The 19,510-nt window shown below is 32.4% G+C and overlaps 1 protein-coding gene across 1 annotated transcript; it reads right to left on the bottom strand.

The window, feature by feature from the left end:
* Positions 1-329: 329 nt before the first annotated feature.
* LOC146535219 (uncharacterized) lies at positions 330-12,777 on the bottom strand. Its single transcript, XM_085191149.1, has 5 exons — positions 12,077-12,777; positions 9,544-9,654; positions 5,274-5,361; positions 1,170-1,302; positions 330-866 (listed from the first exon to the last, which is right to left on the bottom strand). The coding sequence occupies exons 1-5, from the start codon at positions 12,775-12,777 to the stop codon at positions 658-660; spliced, it is 1,242 nt and encodes a 413-aa protein (XP_085047275.1). The 3' UTR covers positions 330-657.
* Positions 12,778-19,510: the final 6,733 nt, after the last annotated feature.

The following is a 19,510-nucleotide window of genomic DNA, read 5'->3' as shown; positions in this document are numbered from 1 at the left end:
CGCCGATTGTTGCCTGGTGTCTGTTAAAGGTAACAGATAAAAAATATTCGCGTAGATGATAAAAATGTAGATACTTTAGACAAATTTTTAAATAAAATATGTGTTTCATGTTTTTCTAACACCTTACACCATAATTATATACTATAGAGCTTCTTTACATTTAAAACAAATTTAACATTGTAATTTTATTTTACATCAATGTCTTCCTGCTTATAATAATTTCATGTCTTTATGGAAACTGGACATTAATATCGAATACAATAAAAACACAAAATATTAAGTAATTTTACTTAATTTTTTTATTAAATAAATAAAATAAACTTTCACATATTTGGAAAAGTTACAAATATAAAAAACGATAATACCTACATGGACAAAAAGAATTAGATAATTCGTGATCACTACTCACTGCGTTTGTGTAGAGTATGGAGAATATTTCTTTTGTTCAATATTATTTATAACTGTAACGTTATCATACTTAACGGCCATGGCCGTAGTAGTGTCGTACTGACTGAATAAAACTATGATTCAATAAGTATTATGTATAACCTAAATAGTCAAAATTATCAATGAGCTTTATAAAATATATGTAGAACGATATTGTTTAGGTATAAACGATATTCTATAGTTACAAAACATATGAAATTATAAAAGGTATTAAACAACGTTAAATCTAGATCTTGGTACGAAAGGGACGGGATTCGAATCAGGTGTAAGTAATAATTGGACATTGACGTTTGCTCGCCGCCATCGATTCCACATGACGTAGTGATCCTTCCACAAAAAGTAAACAGTTACAGAATAGCCACATAGAACTATTGCCATGAAAAAGTCCATTGCCGTTTCCGTTATACGGTGGGATATGCCTAGAGTATAAAGAAAAATTGTCAATAATATGTATTAGGTACATCATTATAATTATATTACGCTGTATATCTTATAATGTGTACGTTACTCAACACTGCTAGTACACAAGTATATCAAATTAATATAAGTAAGTTTTTGAAACAAGATGCCTTTGAAGCAGCTTAGAAAATAAGTTCATCTGAATTTAGATGATTCTAGTGTTGTTTAAACGTTATACTACATATTCCGTAATTATTTATAAGACTTTAAAGACGCTACAACACAGATAAAAAAATAAATAATTAAAAAGAAAAACTACACACCTTCATTCTTTCTAACCGCGTCGAGTTTACCAAAATTGTTACCCTCTATAACAAAGTATTGTGTGCCAACGATGCATACAGCCAGCAGCCCCGCAGTCACCGTGGATAGCAGCCAGAAAATTAAACAATCGGACTGGAATAAAAATATAACATAATATTTAGTTCAAACACATTTTTTTATATAATATAATTTATAAATATATAACTTATTTTATACACTACTAGCGGCCCGCCCGCGGCTTCGCCTGCGTGAACTACGTTATTATTAATTTCTGTCTCCATGAGTACCTACGCCCTATAAGTGACGTCCATGCAAAATTTGAGACTCCTAGCATTTGTAGTAACTAAGTTTCATACAAATTTTCAACCCCAAAAACAACCCCTTAGAAGTCGAATATTGCAAATTCCCGTCATAACGAGCACCTACGTCCTATAAGTAACTCCTATGCAAAATTTAAGATTCCTAGCACTTGTAGTTTCTGAGATTTCGTGATGAGTGAGTGACCTTTCGATTTTATATATATAAATAAGATGATTAAATTAAAAAAAAATGTAATGATATCAAATAAAAGAAGATAAGCGTAATTAATTGCAGCGTTAAGTTCCGCCAGTCAACAGGCAATCCCTCCAATATAAAACGGAAAGTAGGAAGCGAAAGTGTCTTTACACTAAGTTCCCATGTTCCCTCTACCTACCCCGCTAAGTCCGGGACAAAGCGTGAAACTTAAAAAATCTACTTATTGAGCGACCCAATTTTTTAGTGAGTAGGTTTATTAATATTATTTAATTCAATTTTCTGGAATATAAATTACTAGTGGACCCGGACGCGGCTACGCCTGCTTCAACTATAAGAATATTTATTAAATATATTCATTAAATTATTTTCAATTTTCAATAGAATTAGTAAGAAAATATAAGTTTAATAATCAAAAAGAATAATAAGTAGATACACATTATTAGAAAAAAATATCTGAGTTATTGAAATTAACCAACAAAAGGATTAAAAGTAACTAAAGGATAGATATTCTTAATATTAGAAAAAGTACCTAAAGTTTTCCGTGCGTGCGTACATAGATATCGACTCTACGAAATAACTAAACATTTCTCTCTATTAAGCAGGATAATTTTAGCGGGCAATATCAAATAAAATAAGAAGAGAACCAAAGTGTAGCTTAAATTAATTATAAACAGCAAATAATTACATAAACATTTACAATAGTTTGAAAATGTATGAAAATTTATAAAACCGTCAACGTCATCTGCCCGTTCGCGTCGGATATACTGAGCCGCCCGTAGGCTAGGTCATCTCGAATCAGTGACATCTCCTTAATTATTTATTAGAATGTTATACAGTAAACTATAATTTCAATCTAGATAAAATGTTAATAGTGACTATTATATATTATATAATATTTTCATAAGGATGAATATCAAAATGTCGCAGTAACGGTTGCGTAGCGACGCGACGGTTGTTATTAACATGGCAGAATAAATTGCATGTCAAATTAGAAAGTACTTTTAAATATATTAGTATATATGTGTAATGTAATGTTATATAGCCTATAGCACTTCTGAAGAATGCAGCTTTCATACAAAACAAAAGCAATGAAAATCGGACCAGTATATCCAGAGATCTTAGCGTTCAAACAAACAAACAAACTCTTCCGCTTTATTATATTAGTATAGATATAGATAGGTACATACAAAAAAATAATAATACATATAAAAATATATAATGCCTAATTCAATATTATAAATTTACGAAAAAAAAGTATTATTTTTAAAGCAAACTCAATAATTTTATATAATTTATAGATATAAATGATGTATATAATTGGATGAAAAATTAAGATAAAACTGACGAACGGGTAATAAATTACCTATGCAATGTTATAACAAAATTTATTATAATACAAAGCCTTAACCAAAATAACAAAATATTTTACATCAAACGTCGACATTATTTACGTAGGAACATATGAACGTAATATGTAAAACAAATTAACGTTCAGTACATTTTAGAGCAACGGTAATTCAATATGTGGCAAAGACCGAAGACGATACAGAAATTCAATATGGCCGTGTCTTGTCACGTCAGATGTCAGCCGCCATCTTTAACGCGGTTGGCGGGTGACGGCGCCCTCTCGGCTCTTGTGGTCATAAAATATGGTTGGGCGGAGTAAGATTTTGATTTATTTAGTTCTAGTTAATTTATATTGTTAGTTTAATTTACTAAAATTCTTTTTATTTATATACTTTAAAATAAAATATATTTTCTTAAACTTGGGCGCGAAATTAAGTATTTAATTTCTTTTGTTTTTATTATTAGTTAGGTATGTAATTATGTTATCATTTGTAAAAGTTATTAATTTAACAGTTTTGAATTTAAATTCCAGTCAACTTACAGAATAGTGTTCTGTTGCGCAATTTTCCTAAAAGTCTACAGTCTAAATAAACAATAGTAGTTAATTGCGACAGTGACTCGATTACCTTTTACTTAGCTTGTCTGGAAAATGTGATGCACGAAAATAAAACGACAGTTAATGAAAAAAACATAAACAATGACATATTATAATATCAATATATAATAATTACCGAGGCCAAAAAAGTAAAAAAAAGCCAATTTGAAAGCTATCTTGTTATAGAATACATTTCATGCAGTAAACTGTAATAGCACCACACACGATCATGCTGATGAATAGTGAGTTATGACATAAATCCCAATTCATCAGTAATCTATGAGGTTGGTATGAAAGACCCACTTAATTATACTTTTTCATTCGCGGATTACATGAAGCTTCACTCATGTAGAATTTGAATATAGCCGGCAAAATGCCTATTGAAGAGACGCGCGCCTATAGAGGCACAAAAGTAATATGCGCTTGTCAATTCCAAATGAAATTCCTAACGGCAGCAAGAGTAGGTAGGTATATATGCGTAGAATATGCGTAAAAATATTCAATTTAGGGTAATTGTGCTGAAAATTTATATTTGAAACAAAGTTTGATGACCTCAATTATTAATGTAAAAAAGTCTAACTTAAAAACGAAGTATCACTAGACTGTTTTAGCCCAAACAGAATTCAACGTTATAATTTGTTGAACTAGATTAGGAAAAGAAAATGATTGACGTGACAACGTCTTATAAATCGATGAGCCCCAGCTGTACGCAATTTTTCATCAATAACTTCTTATGAAGTTATCATCTAAAATTATCTTAGGGTAAAAACGATAGACAATATGACAATATAGACAAACAGTTAATTTTTGAAATAAAAACGTTTCCCTGTTTAATATTCGAACTATGAAGCATAATTTTAATTGTAAAATTTCATTATAATTAAAAAAATCACACTATTCTTATATAGTTTGCGTTTCCTCCAGAATTGGGCGGGGAATGGGGGACACAATGTCGTAACACTAGGTTCTCTCTGCATACCCTAATGCGTGCGGGATACAGCGTGAACCTAAAAAAAAAAAAATCACGCGCTACGTTTATGCAAACATTAGAGATCCTATTCATCCAAATGTGACGGGTCGAACTTCCAAGCCATAAACAAGCTGTTACGACGCAAATGGGCTTTTAAAAGCGAAGGACCGATCGTAGCGTTTGAAAATATTGCTGTAAAAAATTTTTGGGAGTGCGAACAAAAATTCGAAGACGTATTGCCGGATGGGCGGGCGGTCGCAAATGCTACCCGGCTACATCGCCCGGAACGAATGTGACAAGGCTATCGTTTAATAGATTGTATTATATCTTTTTTTTCGTATGTACCCTCAGTTTTTCTATACATATATTATTATTTATTAAAGTCACTATGAATATACTTTTATTAAATATGTGAATAAAGTCACTATTATTGTTAGTTAATTTACTTAAGAAAATATTACATTTTCAGCTTCACGCTGTATCCCGCACACAGCAGGGTAGGGAGAGGGAACCTAGTGTTAAGACACGCCGTTGGACAGCAGAACGAAGAAATAGAAATATAAATCTAAATAAATATTTCTTTTCCTCGAGTGGGAATCGACACCACAACCTGTCGCATTTACTTGTGCCCCTGCGCCACGAATGACCTGTTCGATAATTAATAAAAAAAAAAACCTGTAGATGACTCCTGTTCCTGGGATTGCAGAACCACAGCCGCAACGCTTGGAGCACCGTGTAACGAGGCGTACGGATGGCCGGGTAGCTGGAAAAATGCAATATTAAATTGTGCGTATTTTTCACCAGAAAATGTTGTGAAGGTAGTCTGGAAAATCTTTTATTTTCCTAAATTTTCTAGTGGACCGTTAAAATGAAAAAGGATAGGTTTGACTTTTTTTATTTTGTAAAGGTTTATTTATTAATTTTGTTAACAATATATTTTGAAATATTTTTTTTGTTTTATCAATTAAAAGTTAAAATTCGTTAAAATTAATTTAAATAGGTTTTATAATAAAAATAATTTAAATAATAAAACAGTTTAAGCTTAAGAATCGAACTCAGAACCACATTGCCAACACTTATACTAGGTACTAATACGTACCAAATGTACCACGATGGTATCAACTGTGACAATAATTTACAAAACAGACTAACCGATAGTTAAAAAAAAAAACTTAACATCCAGTCGCAAAATCCCTAATGACTGCAATAGTAAACAGACCGAGGAAAATCGAAGAATGGTGGAAAACTAAATTAAAACGTCCGTCGATATTTTATTTAACAGGGCTTCCAGAGTAGAGCTTTTAGAAACACAAAGATGTGGGAAAAACTAATTTCTACAAGCCACTTTTTGTTTCTAATAGATATTCACATATCTATTAGAAACAAAATACCCACAATGTTTTCTCCATCTTTAATATATTATAGGACAGACACGTTCACGCTGTATCCTGCACATAGCAGGGTAGACAGGGGAAACCTAGTGCTAAGACAGTCCGTTCCCATTAAGACACTTCCGTTCCCAATTTCCCGTCGCGTTCTTGAGGCATTGCGTGTTAAGTGGCGGAGCTCAACGCTACACTTTGCCTCGATACCAGAGCGAGGAAATTTCATATCTTCGACTGGAAACCGAACCCACCCACTGTACTTAACGAACGAATCTTGCTTATTATCATTTGACAATGCAAACGAAGTCACAGGTAAACGTTAGTTCAATATAATTGCAATTAACATATATTTTCATAATTCTACAAGGCGACACCCCTCAACCCGTCGCAGTCGGACACTCGAAGCTGCGCTAGAGCCTCGGCTCGACCGTAATCAGTTCAATTCCCCGCAATTAGTTGATGTGATTTATCTGACTCACCGAGACGTCGGTTCCAATGGACTGCAGATTTTTCTACTTAATGGCTGTTCGGTTCACTATCTTATTACAGTTTGTTATACGTTTGTTGTTTTAAGGTTTTTCCTTTACTATTCTCATTTTGTGTTACTTAAGTTTTGTGTACAGTTAGTTTTAATTAGGATTTTTGTGGTGTTTTAAATAAAATTTATATGTCGTATCGTAATGGTAATTAGTATGTCGTGGCACCGTGGTGGTGGTAGCAACGTCTGTAAATATGATGATTGTTCGTTGGTGGTTATGGTATTTTCATTGTTCTCCGGTAAACAAAGCACATCGTTAAGTTTCACGAATTAACGTGTAATGTCTCAAAAATTAACGTGTAATGGGTGAACTGTCTTAACACATGGATCCTACTTCCTTCTGCCTGCCCTGCTATGTGAAGATATATATTTTTTTTATAAATTAATCACTTTTTTTTTTTCAAGTAGACAAACCTCGAAAATGTGACGGAAAATTATTAAAGTTAAATTAAATTAAACATATATTAAAAAATTAAAACCATCCTTGGACTATCCATTCTTGAAATTTGGAATAAGCGAACCGTTATCTACGAACAACTGTTACGATTGGAGCCATTAAATAAGTTTTACTAATGAAATATTACCGGCGAGATTCGTTTTAAAAGCGTTCACGGCGGCGCAGACGGGGTACTAAGTAAAATATCTTTTTTTTTTGGCAAAGACAATCTACGGATAAGTAACACTGCCTTAGTGGGGGGCGTCACCGAAACGAAAATATTGACTGTAAATACGATCATTTCAACCATAGCCATTACCATGTCGTTTATTTTTCTCTTCTGTGTTCAATATTTACAGATTTAAGTATGATTTGAAGTTATTTAAATGTCACTGCAGTTCCTCGATACAATATTTTTTATATTTAATTTATTTTCATTTCTTCGCTCTCATGAGTGGTGTTGAGTTCCACTACTCAACACTTAACACCTTCAGAATTCGTAGGAAAATGGGGAACAGTGTATCTTAACGCTATGTTCCCTCTGCCTACCCAGCTGTTTCCAGGATACAGCATAAAAACTGAAAAAACTAACTTTAATCGAAAAAAATCAAGTCGCTCGTCCACCGCCCCCCCTACTTTTATTTGCCCCGTATTATTTGCATTCATTGCATGGTATTCAATTATTTGTCCCATTCAGTGCACATTTTGTGCAATGAAGATAAATTCGGCAGTCGTTCCGCCGTTTAATTACCGAGGACGCTAATCGGATTGGTTTATTAAATTTTCCAATGATATTAAAATATCTACTTATTGGATGCTTCTAAAATTAACTCTTAATTCTATTAGTTTTGTCTGTATAGTACTGTATGTAGATTTGTATATTTTGATGTGAAATTATATAGAAAATGTAGATGGGTTTGCTTATGTGACAAATTTCATATAAAAAGGCAAAAATGCTCGTATCTTTTACCTCAGAAGCTTAATCGTTTTGCGCTCCAAAGAACATTCAATTCAACATAGTCCTAGATAATTAAATAAAGAAAAAATATAATAATATGAATAATATTTACATAATAATAGTAATGTAAATGTTATTTTAATAATATAGATTCTTAATACCTCCAAGCGATTTGAGAAATATGGTATTGAAAGAAGGACAGAGCGACAGACAGAAGGATAACGAAGTTACGTTTGGAGGCGCGGTCCAAAAAATGGAAAATTATTAATTTATTACTTCATACTACTTTATTTTCCTTAAAATAAGTTAATGGAATTTGTTAATTTTGTTTACTAGAAGTAAAAAACAAAAAGCAACTAACTGTAATTCCGTTATAATTAAATCAATAGTATTATAGTACTAATGACGTATTACGCTAATCTAATCTAATTATTACAACGGTAATTAGTTATGTACATACCGACGTTCAAATATTTGTATTTATACGTACTTCTATATGTAGAGATATGTATATATATTATACAGGTATAAGCAATATGTTTTTTTTTGAAGATTTTCTTTTTCAGCTTCACGCTTCACAGAATACAGATCCCGCATGTAGCAGGTTGAGCAGAGGGAGCCTAGTGTTAAAATACTTTCGTCGATTTCTGGAGACATTGCGTGTTCAGTGTGAAAATTATGGAAAATTCTCGAGTGAGAATCGAACCTACGACCTTTTTTTTCCTCTAACTAAGACTGGCCTCTATTTCCCACATATAAATATACTAAAACTTTTTCTAAGCATGCATATTTTAGTGTAATCAGGTGAACAGAGCCGACGTAAGCCCTGCGGTTTAAGGTGGCTTCTACAGTCATATTTTGCTAGCGTATAGTGTGCCTATACTTGCGGCCACCTGCATTAGCTTTCGCCGGAAATTTAATATACTATGTAGATATAGAAAAGTTACTGTTATAAGGCCAATGTATGTTGACTTGTCGATTCTTTTTGTTTTTCGTATTTCGTATCGTAACGTTAAAAGAGCAGGGTTGAGTGACGAAACGCAACACGCAACGCTACTATAATACTGCGGAAAGTGGAGAACGGAAGTGTTTTAATGGAAATGGAGTGACACAAGGTTCCCAGGGTTCCTCTCCCTCTTCCCTGATGTGTGGGATACAGTGTGAAGCTAAAAAATGCATAAATGTACTAATATTGTACAGAGAACAGATATGATTTGTTTTAGTCTGTTTTCAATGAATGAAGTTATTAAAACTTTTACTTTTATTTCGTTCATTAGTGAAGCGCGAATCTCAACGATGCAGTTTGTCTAAACAAACTACAAAGAAGACGAGACAAACATAATATACATAAATAAAATTATAATTTTGCCATTTTCTTTTAACGATTAAATAAAAAAAAAAACCTTTACAAATGTACAAATTATTTCTCCACGTATTAATTCAACATATTAATAATTATAAATGCGAATTTCTATACAGATGACAGTTCAACCTCCTTTAGTGGTCAATTATTTACTAACATTGTGGTCAACTAAATCAACAGACGAAACCTCAAATATAACTCAATCATAAATCATACAAATAAACCCCAAAAATAACCAGTCTAACAATATTTAGGGTTAGGGTACCTGAAACCGCACAGCTCACAGTGGTTCCTCCCCACTTGATTAAGCCACCTCTGCAAGCATGAGAGATGGACGTTTGCCAGAGACCCCTTGCAGTTGCACGGCGATATCAATCTGGAACATTAAAAGGGAGGTAATTTCCGATCTTGCGAGAAAAAAATGCTTTTTCAGCTGAAATTAGATAGTAGAACGTTTTATTAAAAGCTGAATAAACGCTTTATTAGATGCTTCTTGTTCTTTTTAGTTACAATAGATTATTATATTGAAATTGAAAAAGAAGATAGTATCTATATATATGTAATTGTCTCTCAAACAACATATCATATTGTTTTGTAGGCAGGAGGAATTTTAGTTACCCACTTTCCGCCCAATTTTCGAGACATTGAGTGTTGAGTGACGGAATATTCAACGCCGTTCTTTATCCTTTTAATTTTTTGTCTGTTTGTCTGTGATATAGAGCCTTAAAAAATATATATGAAAGTATAAAACGATATTTCTATTGGTAACATAATGGCCATATGCTGAAAATGCCAAGGTTGTAATCAACCCACGCGTATTAGAAAACCGTTTAGAGGCTTAAATATGTAGGAGTGCGGTTCATATGAATAATACTTTTTTTCCCATTATGATTTGAAACATCTTTTCTTTTGGGTTAACATTTATTTATAATTCAAGATTTCAATATTTTGCAGACATTTTATATATATGTAAATAAGGGATTAATTAAACATATATCTTCGTCGAATTTTTTTAAAAATATATTTAAACTCATATTCGTGGAATGCAGCCAAAAAGTCGTAATTGCGTTACAACGGTAAAGTTTTCATCGCAATTTCAAGATTGTAATTTAAAGAAAAATAATATTTATAAAAGTTGACAAACTTAAGTTTGTGGGCATGCACTTATTTTGCATGCCTTCCTTCTTTTGCCTTCTTTTTCCTTTATTTGTTTTGTAAGTTCTCACTCCGTGCCAAATTTCATAACTGTAAGTTTACGGAAAGTACCCAATACGTGTCAATTACGCGGCGAATTTCATACAAAATGCATAAATGTTCCTATCGTTTGATTGCATTGACTTTTTCAAGGGACTATAGACCTATAATATTTTATATTACTTTTAGCTTGACTTTCAACTCTACTCGATCTTGAGGTCTTGACAGAGGTCAGACGGACAACAAAGTGATGTTATAAGGGTACCGGTATTCACCCTTTTAAGGTAGGTAATTCTAAAAATAAATTAGCGTCACGATGTATCCTGCTCATAACTGGGCAGGCAGAGGTCATATTAAATTAAGACAGTTCGTTCTCCACGCACCGCCAAAATTTCAAGACATTGCGTGTTGAGTACCGAACTCAACGCCGCGCATTGTCTTATTACCACAGCGAGGAAATTATTATTCTTTTTCCGTCAGGTGGGAATCGAATCCATAATAATCGCGTTACAGTTAAAAACAATATAACATTTTAATTATTTAATATTTTTTTTACAAATATTTAACAATTATAAAGTATTGTCAGTTAAAATAAATATCATATAAATAAGGACTTACGACTGGATCTGTCTACGACCTCTACATTCCGAGAAATTTGATAAAACCATTTTTGTGGCGGAGACTATGATTAATTATTAATACTAAGATTTTATGTAAATTATTTTTCGTGTAAAAATTAATTATTATACGAAAGAAATTACTATCAAATTAAACAATTAAACATATTTTTTTCTAACTTGTGAATCCCTCCTATATACATTAAAGTAGGCAGAAAAATCTAAAACATTTCATTCCCCATGAAAAGTGGAAACACATTCATTTCAAGTAGCGGAGTCCAACGCTGCGCTACGTACAATATAAACAGAAAAACAACTAAACAATTTTTCCACCAAGTAACACCGGCACTGTATCCCAATGACCACTATAGAACTAATCACTGCACTTAATTCCTATAACTTTTACCAACATCAAGTAAAATGAAATGATCGAAAATATCATTGAAAAAAAAAAGATTTTCTACAAAAATTGCTCCACACAAATATGTCGATAATAATTTGGTAATGTCCAAAGCAATTTCAAAGTCATTCGGCGAGCCCTAATGAAGCTTCCGTACCCTAGCGGCCCTGATAATTACGTTACGTCTGTGCTTTCGGTAATATATTTCGAACAGTTCTTAGTTTTAAAACGTACATTTTATCTGAAGGTCGAATATTTGGGAAGGACTAATGGGAATTTTCTAAGCGATGATGTTTGTAATATAACTCGTTTCTCTTGAAAATTAGACATCAAACTCAAATGTTCTAAGTAGATACGAATAATTTAAACTAACTAGGTTCCCTCTGCCTACTCTGCTGTATACGGGATATATAAAGCGTGAAGCTGATTTTTTTTATAGACGGGAATGAATAGGCCTAGTATCACTAGCCGTTGAAAATAGCGTGAAACATGAAAAATATACTAACTTATCTACATAATTAGATGATTTATTTTGATTCCCGTATTGCTAATCAAAATCATCTCAATGTAAGAAAAGATAAATGTACCTTTCTTTTCCCCTGGTCATACAAATCCTGCAAACATTGGAACCAATACTTGACAAAGAATCTCTCTGTGCTAGTCCCAAATCAGATTTTTCTGACAAGCTCCCCGAATTTTTCTTCTTACTTATTTCTTTTATTTCATTTTTAGGTTGTTTTAAATCTATGATTGTATTTATTGTTTCATTTGTTAAAGAGTTTGTTATAACACTGACATTTGGTATATTTAGCGTCACTTCATTGTTTATAGTATTAACAGTAGCAGAACGAACGGTTACATTTGAAGTTTCATTTATTACATTTGCCACATTTTTATTCAGCTTAAAACATGATGTCATGAAATTTTTAAGTTCTATAAGACTTACAGATTCGTTTTCTGTGTTGTTATCTAAAATTGGTATTTTAAGTTCTGTTACGTCGATATTATTTTCATTTGTGTTTCTGAAACTTAGAGACGTAAGTTTTAGAGCGTTTGCTACATCCTGACTTGTTATAACTTGTCGTATATTATGTTCAGATTTTGAAATGCCAGATTTAATCTTTTTTAGGTGATTGAGGTTATGTGGAATAGCCCCTGGTAATATTAATCCGGAAGGCCCAGCATCATCTTGATTATTTCTATTCACGTTTTCTACTATTTGTTTGATTGCCTCGGTTTGTTCTTCTTTCGACGGTTCTTGCGTTTCCAATTTTTCTTTATTGTCCATTAAAACTAAAGTTGCATTTATATTATTTTAAATAAAATCTAAAATAAATCTTGTATGAATATTATATTGACAGCTAGCATTAAAGATTTGACATCAATTTTTTAGCCATGTTTTGTATAATAGTTAATAAAAAGTTTTTATAAAAAGAAATTAATAGACATAAGGCAAATGGAGGATGCCTGAATTTGAAATTTAAATTATTACGGTATGTTTTGTCAGATTTGATTCTCTTTACTTCAAAGTAAATCAAGCTTCGTTAAATCTTTTTAGCAAATATATTTTTTATCAGATATATAATTTATGAAAAGTAGACTTTTGAAACTTATTGAAACAACGAAACAAATGAAAATTAAGTACGTAGTAAAAAATATGAAAAAATATATTCAATTATTTAACAACTCAGACTAGACCACTGCAGAGAGATGGGAACTCATAAAAATTTAAGAGACCGTAAAGTGCTGAATTGTTTTTTTACGATTCGTAATTACTTGTCATTACCAATCGTAAAAGCAGTCGTTAATCCATGCACTGTAAAACGACGACAGATTAAAAATTACTAGATTAAAGATCGAATTAAAAAAAATTAACACATAATTCTTTATATGTAAATAAATATATTGTATGAAAAAACTTCGTTGATTTCTATGTCTCACATAATGGTATATCTGGTTGCTTAATTAAAACAGAGGCACAGGGCATTGAATTGTAATTCAATAATTCTTAGTAATAGTCTTATATTTTTTGGAACAGAACGCAATTTTTTTGTATTATTACAAGAGTTAAATGAAAACAATTCAATTATCTGAGTGGAAGTGAAACCCACAACCATTGCCTTTACAGTTACATATTCTACCGTTGCGCCATCACGACCGTACGTTCTAAATTAATTAATATAAACAATATATAAATTGTCTTAGCACTAGATTCCCTCTGTGTCTGTATTATAATTTTCCAAAAAAAAATCTAAATATAACTCTTATATGTATATTATATATATAAAAAATATAAATATAGATAATTTTTCGCTAATATGTTACATATGAACGTTATTACATAATATTTCGTAGAGCAAGGAATCATTTTGCAAGTCCACACAAACCTACGCTACCCTTAGGAACAATATTCGAGCAATAACAATGATTTGTAGCTTAATTATTTTCTTCCAGTCTGCGTTTTTCGAATATCCTTTTTGGCGAATATTCGTTAAATAATAGTATATAACGATTTATATTAAAATATTTCTCAATAATTAAGTTAAGTTATTAACTTCTCCTATATTTTAGCGTAATATTTTAATTAGGTTGTCCGAACTCGCATCACGACCCGCGTGCAAAAGTGTGGCTCGAGTTATGCAAAAACTGTGAAGTTTCTTTTTTATGTAGAGGACTTTTAATGAGGTGACTAAGTAAATTATGAGATGTAAAATTTTTATATATAACAGGTATATGTAAAAAAATATTATTACGAAAAATTAAAATCAGCTTCACGCTATATCCCGCTTATAGCAGGATAGGCAGAGGGAACCTTCTATTAAGAAACTCTGTATCCTATTTTCCGCCAAATTCTGGAGGCATTGCGCGTTGAGTGGTAGAACTCAACGCCACGTTTTGCCTCGGTACCAGAACGAAGAAATAAAAATATAAATTTAAATAAACATTTCATTTCCTCGAGTGGGGATCGTACCCAGAATCAGTTGCGATTTATCTTACCGATCCTATAAGATCTGGGACAACTAAAAATAATTTAATAACAACGATTATTTACGTCAAATGGAAATCGAAACTACAAGCATCACGTTAACAGTCGAACACTATCCTACTGCACTACGGAATTCAAAAATTAATCGATTCACCTAAATAAGGCGTTGAGTGCCGCTACTCAACACGCAAATGTCTTGAAAATTGGGCGGGGCGCGGAAGACGAAGTGTCTTAACACTAGGGTTACCTCCGCCTATATCCGGGATACATATCTAAATAATTTTATATACATACATACATAATTAAAATAATTATATAATTACATAAAACCATCCAATGTAATGCCTCGACGAGTTTTTGACAACACCGGGGCGTGCTGCGGTGTGCCGCACAATAATTTGCAATTAACGTTGTACGGCGCGGCGTGTTGTTTTGATCTTTTTCAGCACTTTTATCCTTTATGGGTATACTAGTTGTGTATTCTGGCTGTGCTTGATTGTATTAGAATATAAATATATGAATTAGTCAGTTCAAATGGTAAGTAACCTAATATTTGTCTTTTAAAAACATAATTAAGCCTATTCGGGTCCACTGCTGGACATAGGCCTCCCCCAGGGCAAGGAATACAGGGCAGCTAGTGTTAAAACACTCCTTTCCTCATGCACATTCCAATCTTCTAGACAATAGAGACTGTTGAATGGCAGAACTCATCTGCGAGTATAGGTAAAGATATCAGAGCGAGGAAATTTAAATAATTGATTCCTCCGATTTGTAATCGAACCCAAAACCGTACATGTACGTATATTACTTATTTTATTTATATCGCAATATTCATTATGATATAAGATGAAGAATAACGTCGTTGGGTCGTCGTTGGGTCTTCGTAATTAAGTTCCACGTTTGTGAGTAACTAATTTGTCTTTGAAGACATCGTGGCCTACATTGGTGAAATATACTGCTTATATAAGTGTATACTGCGGGTTCCTTTTAAGAATTTTCGACTAAATTATTAAATTACTTTTTGAAAATTATTTTTTAATGAATATATTTATATACCACTGAATGTGCAATGTCTCGAAAATTGGGCGAATATAAGAACGGAGTATAACACCGTTCAGCCTATACTGCTATATCTCAATAGTAACATGTATTATTTCAATTATACTAATACAAGAAAGGTTTTTAAAATGTTCAATTTACGTGTTCGAGGGTAGAAGTAGCCTAGTTCTTCTATGTTAGAATTTCGTGTGCCAAATTTCGAGACGATCACATTCGGTGGGAATCGGGACAATGCTAGCCTAAATGTCAGACCCGAATATTTCAATGGGAAAAGTCTAAATTATTTTGTTTTGTTACATTATATTTATTTCCTTGGCCATAGTGAATTTATCTGTTACAGTTAATTTCAGTCTTTTTCGAGCTACATTCTTAAATTTTTATTCTAGATCGATAAGCAAAAAAATCACTATTAAATTTTAGTTATTTATAATCTTAAAACTAATTTTTATTATTAATTAGTATGTACCATTAGATTTTAATCTAATACTTTATTTTTGTTGGACCATAGTCCATCAGTAGATTACTCGACTACTAATTATAGTAAATTAGCCAAATAACCTTAAAATAACACGTAATTTTAAAAGTATTTAACACTGAAAGTGTAATATCATCATATATTCCATTCTTAGTTCAGTACGATAAGATATAGGAAGCAATTATGCGTTTGGACACTTGCCAAACTAACAAGCAAGCATTTTGTACTAATACTACCCTTGATTGCCTTAGTAATTGGCTATGGGGAGTTTAGTATTGTTATTGCATGAAAATTGGGTGAAGTGAGCATTTGTTAATATGCAAATTTGTTATCCTGTTTGCTAGTTGGTGGTCTCTGTTGGTTTTGTTTTAAAATAATTAAGTAATGTTTGATCTCCATTATTTTTTAAGTATAAAAAATATTTTTTGAGCAAGTCTAATAAAATCTATGTAGTTCTGGGGTTGTTTGTGTATTAGGAAGCTTCAAAAGTCGGGGACAGTTGCTTGTAGGCACTTATTGTAATTACGTAGAATCGTTCCGAATAATTTAGAAATATATTTGGATGATATTTGTTTTTAAAAACTGCTTTCGTTTTCTAACAATATAGTTTTTTCTTGAATGGTGATCGAACTTACAATTCAAATTCGATAAGTCACTAAGACACTAAGGCACTAAGGTGCATATGTCCTAAAAAACATCAATATTTGTATATTTACGAAGTATTTTCATGAAATATCAGCTTTAACATCGCGAATGTTCTTACATAAATATTTATTAGGGTCTTTTAGTGCAGTAGTCGACTTACCAGTCATCGATTGGTGGGGTTCCATATTTTTTGCAAATACTGGATATTTTTTTTTATTTTATTTACATCACACAGAAATTGAATCCATTACTTAAAAAGAAACTCTGTACTAGTATGCTAACTGATCACCGCCGCCTACAATCACGAGTAACTCCAGAGGTATAGGTAGGTGCGTTAACGGCCTTTGATATGGAGATAGACGCGCTTTTTGAAGGGACCTATGACGCATTGACCTAGAAACACTGCCTCAGGTAGGCTATTCCACAGTTGCATGGTGTGTAGAAGGAAGTTCCTATGAAGCGTGAATCAAATCTTTTGAAATGAATATTATAATTTTAAATAATATTAAAAATTCAAAATTCATGAAGCTTTTTAGCTTAACGCTGTATTCCGTATAGAGTAAGATTTACAGAGAGAACCTAGTGTTCAGAAACTCCGTTACCCAGGTCTCGGTAAATATTTATATTTCGTATCAAAAAGTTCGAACATCAAAATTGAATTTTTTGAACAAATATTATGATATTGGTCACTCTACAAGCGGTCTTATACACGGGGGTAGCATAAAACGAAATCGTCTGAATTGCCTCCGTCTAACGCCTGTAGTTTTCTGATCACATACTGCTAACCAATCTTGCTTTCTTTAAATGGATCTGTGATCTTTATCTACTATATCACACTGTATAGTGACGGGAAGGTTTTTTGTCATTATTTTGTTTCTAGTTTTATTTTACTTTAAAATTTTTTTGCAGTTTAATGTTAAGACACTCCGTTCTATACTTTCTGTTGAATTTTGTAGGCTGTGTGTGTGGCGCACTTTGCCGTATTTGCTATACCAGAGCGAAGAAATAAAAATATTAAACATAACTTAATTACAGTGGTTTCATTGGAACGAATGAGTGATGAAAAAATGGGAAATAAGATTTATCACGGAAAAGTCAGCGGTAAGAGAGGTAGGGGGAGATCTCGGTTGACCTTCGAAAAGACAGTATCAAAGATACTGAAGGAAGGTCACGTAAAAAGCACGTCGACCCTCCAGAGGGCATGTATGAAGATGTCGATAACTGTAGACGAGGTGAAAGAGGTTTGCAGAGAGCGTAGCGTTTCCGTTCACTCTGACAACCCCGGTAAAGATACGATAATAAAGTAAAGTAAGGATACACAAATATATTTTTTCAATTTATAACGATAATACCTAATAAGCGATTAATGTATGCAAATTGAGTTATAGAAGCATTAACTGTTAATGAAACATTAGCGTAGTCCCGACCGCGATCTATCACCAGCCAGGTAATCGATGTTCGGAACAGTGTTCGTGATGTCCTTTTAGTGTTATAATTAACCATAATTATTAATTGCCATTATATCGTTATTGGGACGTGTCCATTTGTATATAATTTTCGCCCAATTGATATTTTAGGTATGGACTGTTGGAATTCGTAATTTAACGCTGTGTTTTATTTTATGAAATATAGCTATATGTATGTGTGTTTTGTGTGTGTGGGAATCGAACTTTGAGCATTCGTGTATACAAACAATCACACTCTTGCCAATTAATACTGGTTTAATATTTATATAAAAAAAATATCTAAAATATTTTACCGGATTAATTTTTAACGGATTCGGTTCCAACGCAGGATAATGATATTCTCGCACTAGAAATGAGGCAAAACGCGGCGTTAGCTTACGCCACACTGAAAATGTCACAATACCGATCAAGTAAAATTAATCTATAATTCACTACACTAACAAACAGACATAAACACCGTATACTATACACATCATCTAAACTTTAATATACAGATATTTTGCGGTTCTGTTCATTTTAAAACTAAGTGATGTATGTGTAAGGTGACCATTCTTTTTTTGGACTCAAAACGGGACATTTTAATTTTAAGTATTTCATGTAGAATACGATAGTTTACTTTTACTTTTTTATTTAAACTTTTACGTTTCACTATCATTTTTTGTATGTGCCATGTTTTTAGTTTTTATATGTTTTACGGTATGGTTGGCAAAAAACATGTTTGCTCTCGTTTTTTGTAGTGGATCGAAAAAATAACCGAAAAGAATAATATTAGGTTATTTTTTCAAATTTTTGTCGGTGTCATCTTTTGGTACACTGGGATACACAAAACTAAAACAGGTCGGTCCCGTTCAAAACGGGTCGTTTGGCCACATTATATGTGAGCGCAGTAGTCGCGTAACAGCTATTATATTGTAACGTTGTTATTTAACACGGTCATTTCAAGCGCATTACAAATAACCTCTTTTACGGTAATAGCTTTTGTAAATATGACCATTTATCTACCTTTTGGTGTAGTTGTTGGCAATTATGACGATAATGGGTTCGAATTTTACTAAGGTAAGTTCTGTAATTAGTGTTTTTTATTAATTAGGTGAGGCCAGTTCTGGCACTGGGACTGTAAACGCCATAGGTTATAGGTTCGATTCCCACTCGAGGAAATAAAATATTTTATTCTGCACTATGGTGTGGAGACACAGCGCAGTGTTGAGCTCCGCCAATCAACACGCAATTAGGCGGCAAATGGAGGAGAATACAGAAGGAAGACACTAACTAGGTCTTATTTGTCTATCATCGCGTGCAGCGTGATGTTAAAAAAAAGTAAGAAAATTAACCTATATGTACCCATGTACATACTTGTATGTATACGTAATAAAACAACAAAATTGTTGAA

This window comes from Heliconius melpomene, chromosome 10 (assembly GCF_056956725.1).
Source record: "Heliconius melpomene rosina isolate 202511_hmr_F chromosome 10, ASM5695672v1, whole genome shotgun sequence".
In the NCBI taxonomy this organism is placed as follows: Eukaryota; Metazoa; Arthropoda; class Insecta; order Lepidoptera; family Nymphalidae; genus Heliconius; species Heliconius melpomene.
This window is presented reverse-complemented; position numbering and strand designations above follow the sequence as displayed.

Excerpts from the sequence above, each read along its gene's own strand:
- LOC146535219 (XM_085191149.1), bottom strand. The coding sequence starts at position 12,777 with ATGGACAATAAAGAAAAATTGGAAACGCAAGAACCGTCGAAAGAAGAA. Across the intron at positions 9,655-12,076 it reads ATGACCAGGGGAAAAGAAAG|ATTGATATCGCCGTGCAACT; the intron begins GTACATTTATCT and ends TTAATGTTCCAG. Across the intron at positions 867-1,169 it reads CGCGGTTAGAAAGAATGAAG|GCATATCCCACCGTATAACG; the intron begins GTGTGTAGTTTT and ends TTTATACTCTAG.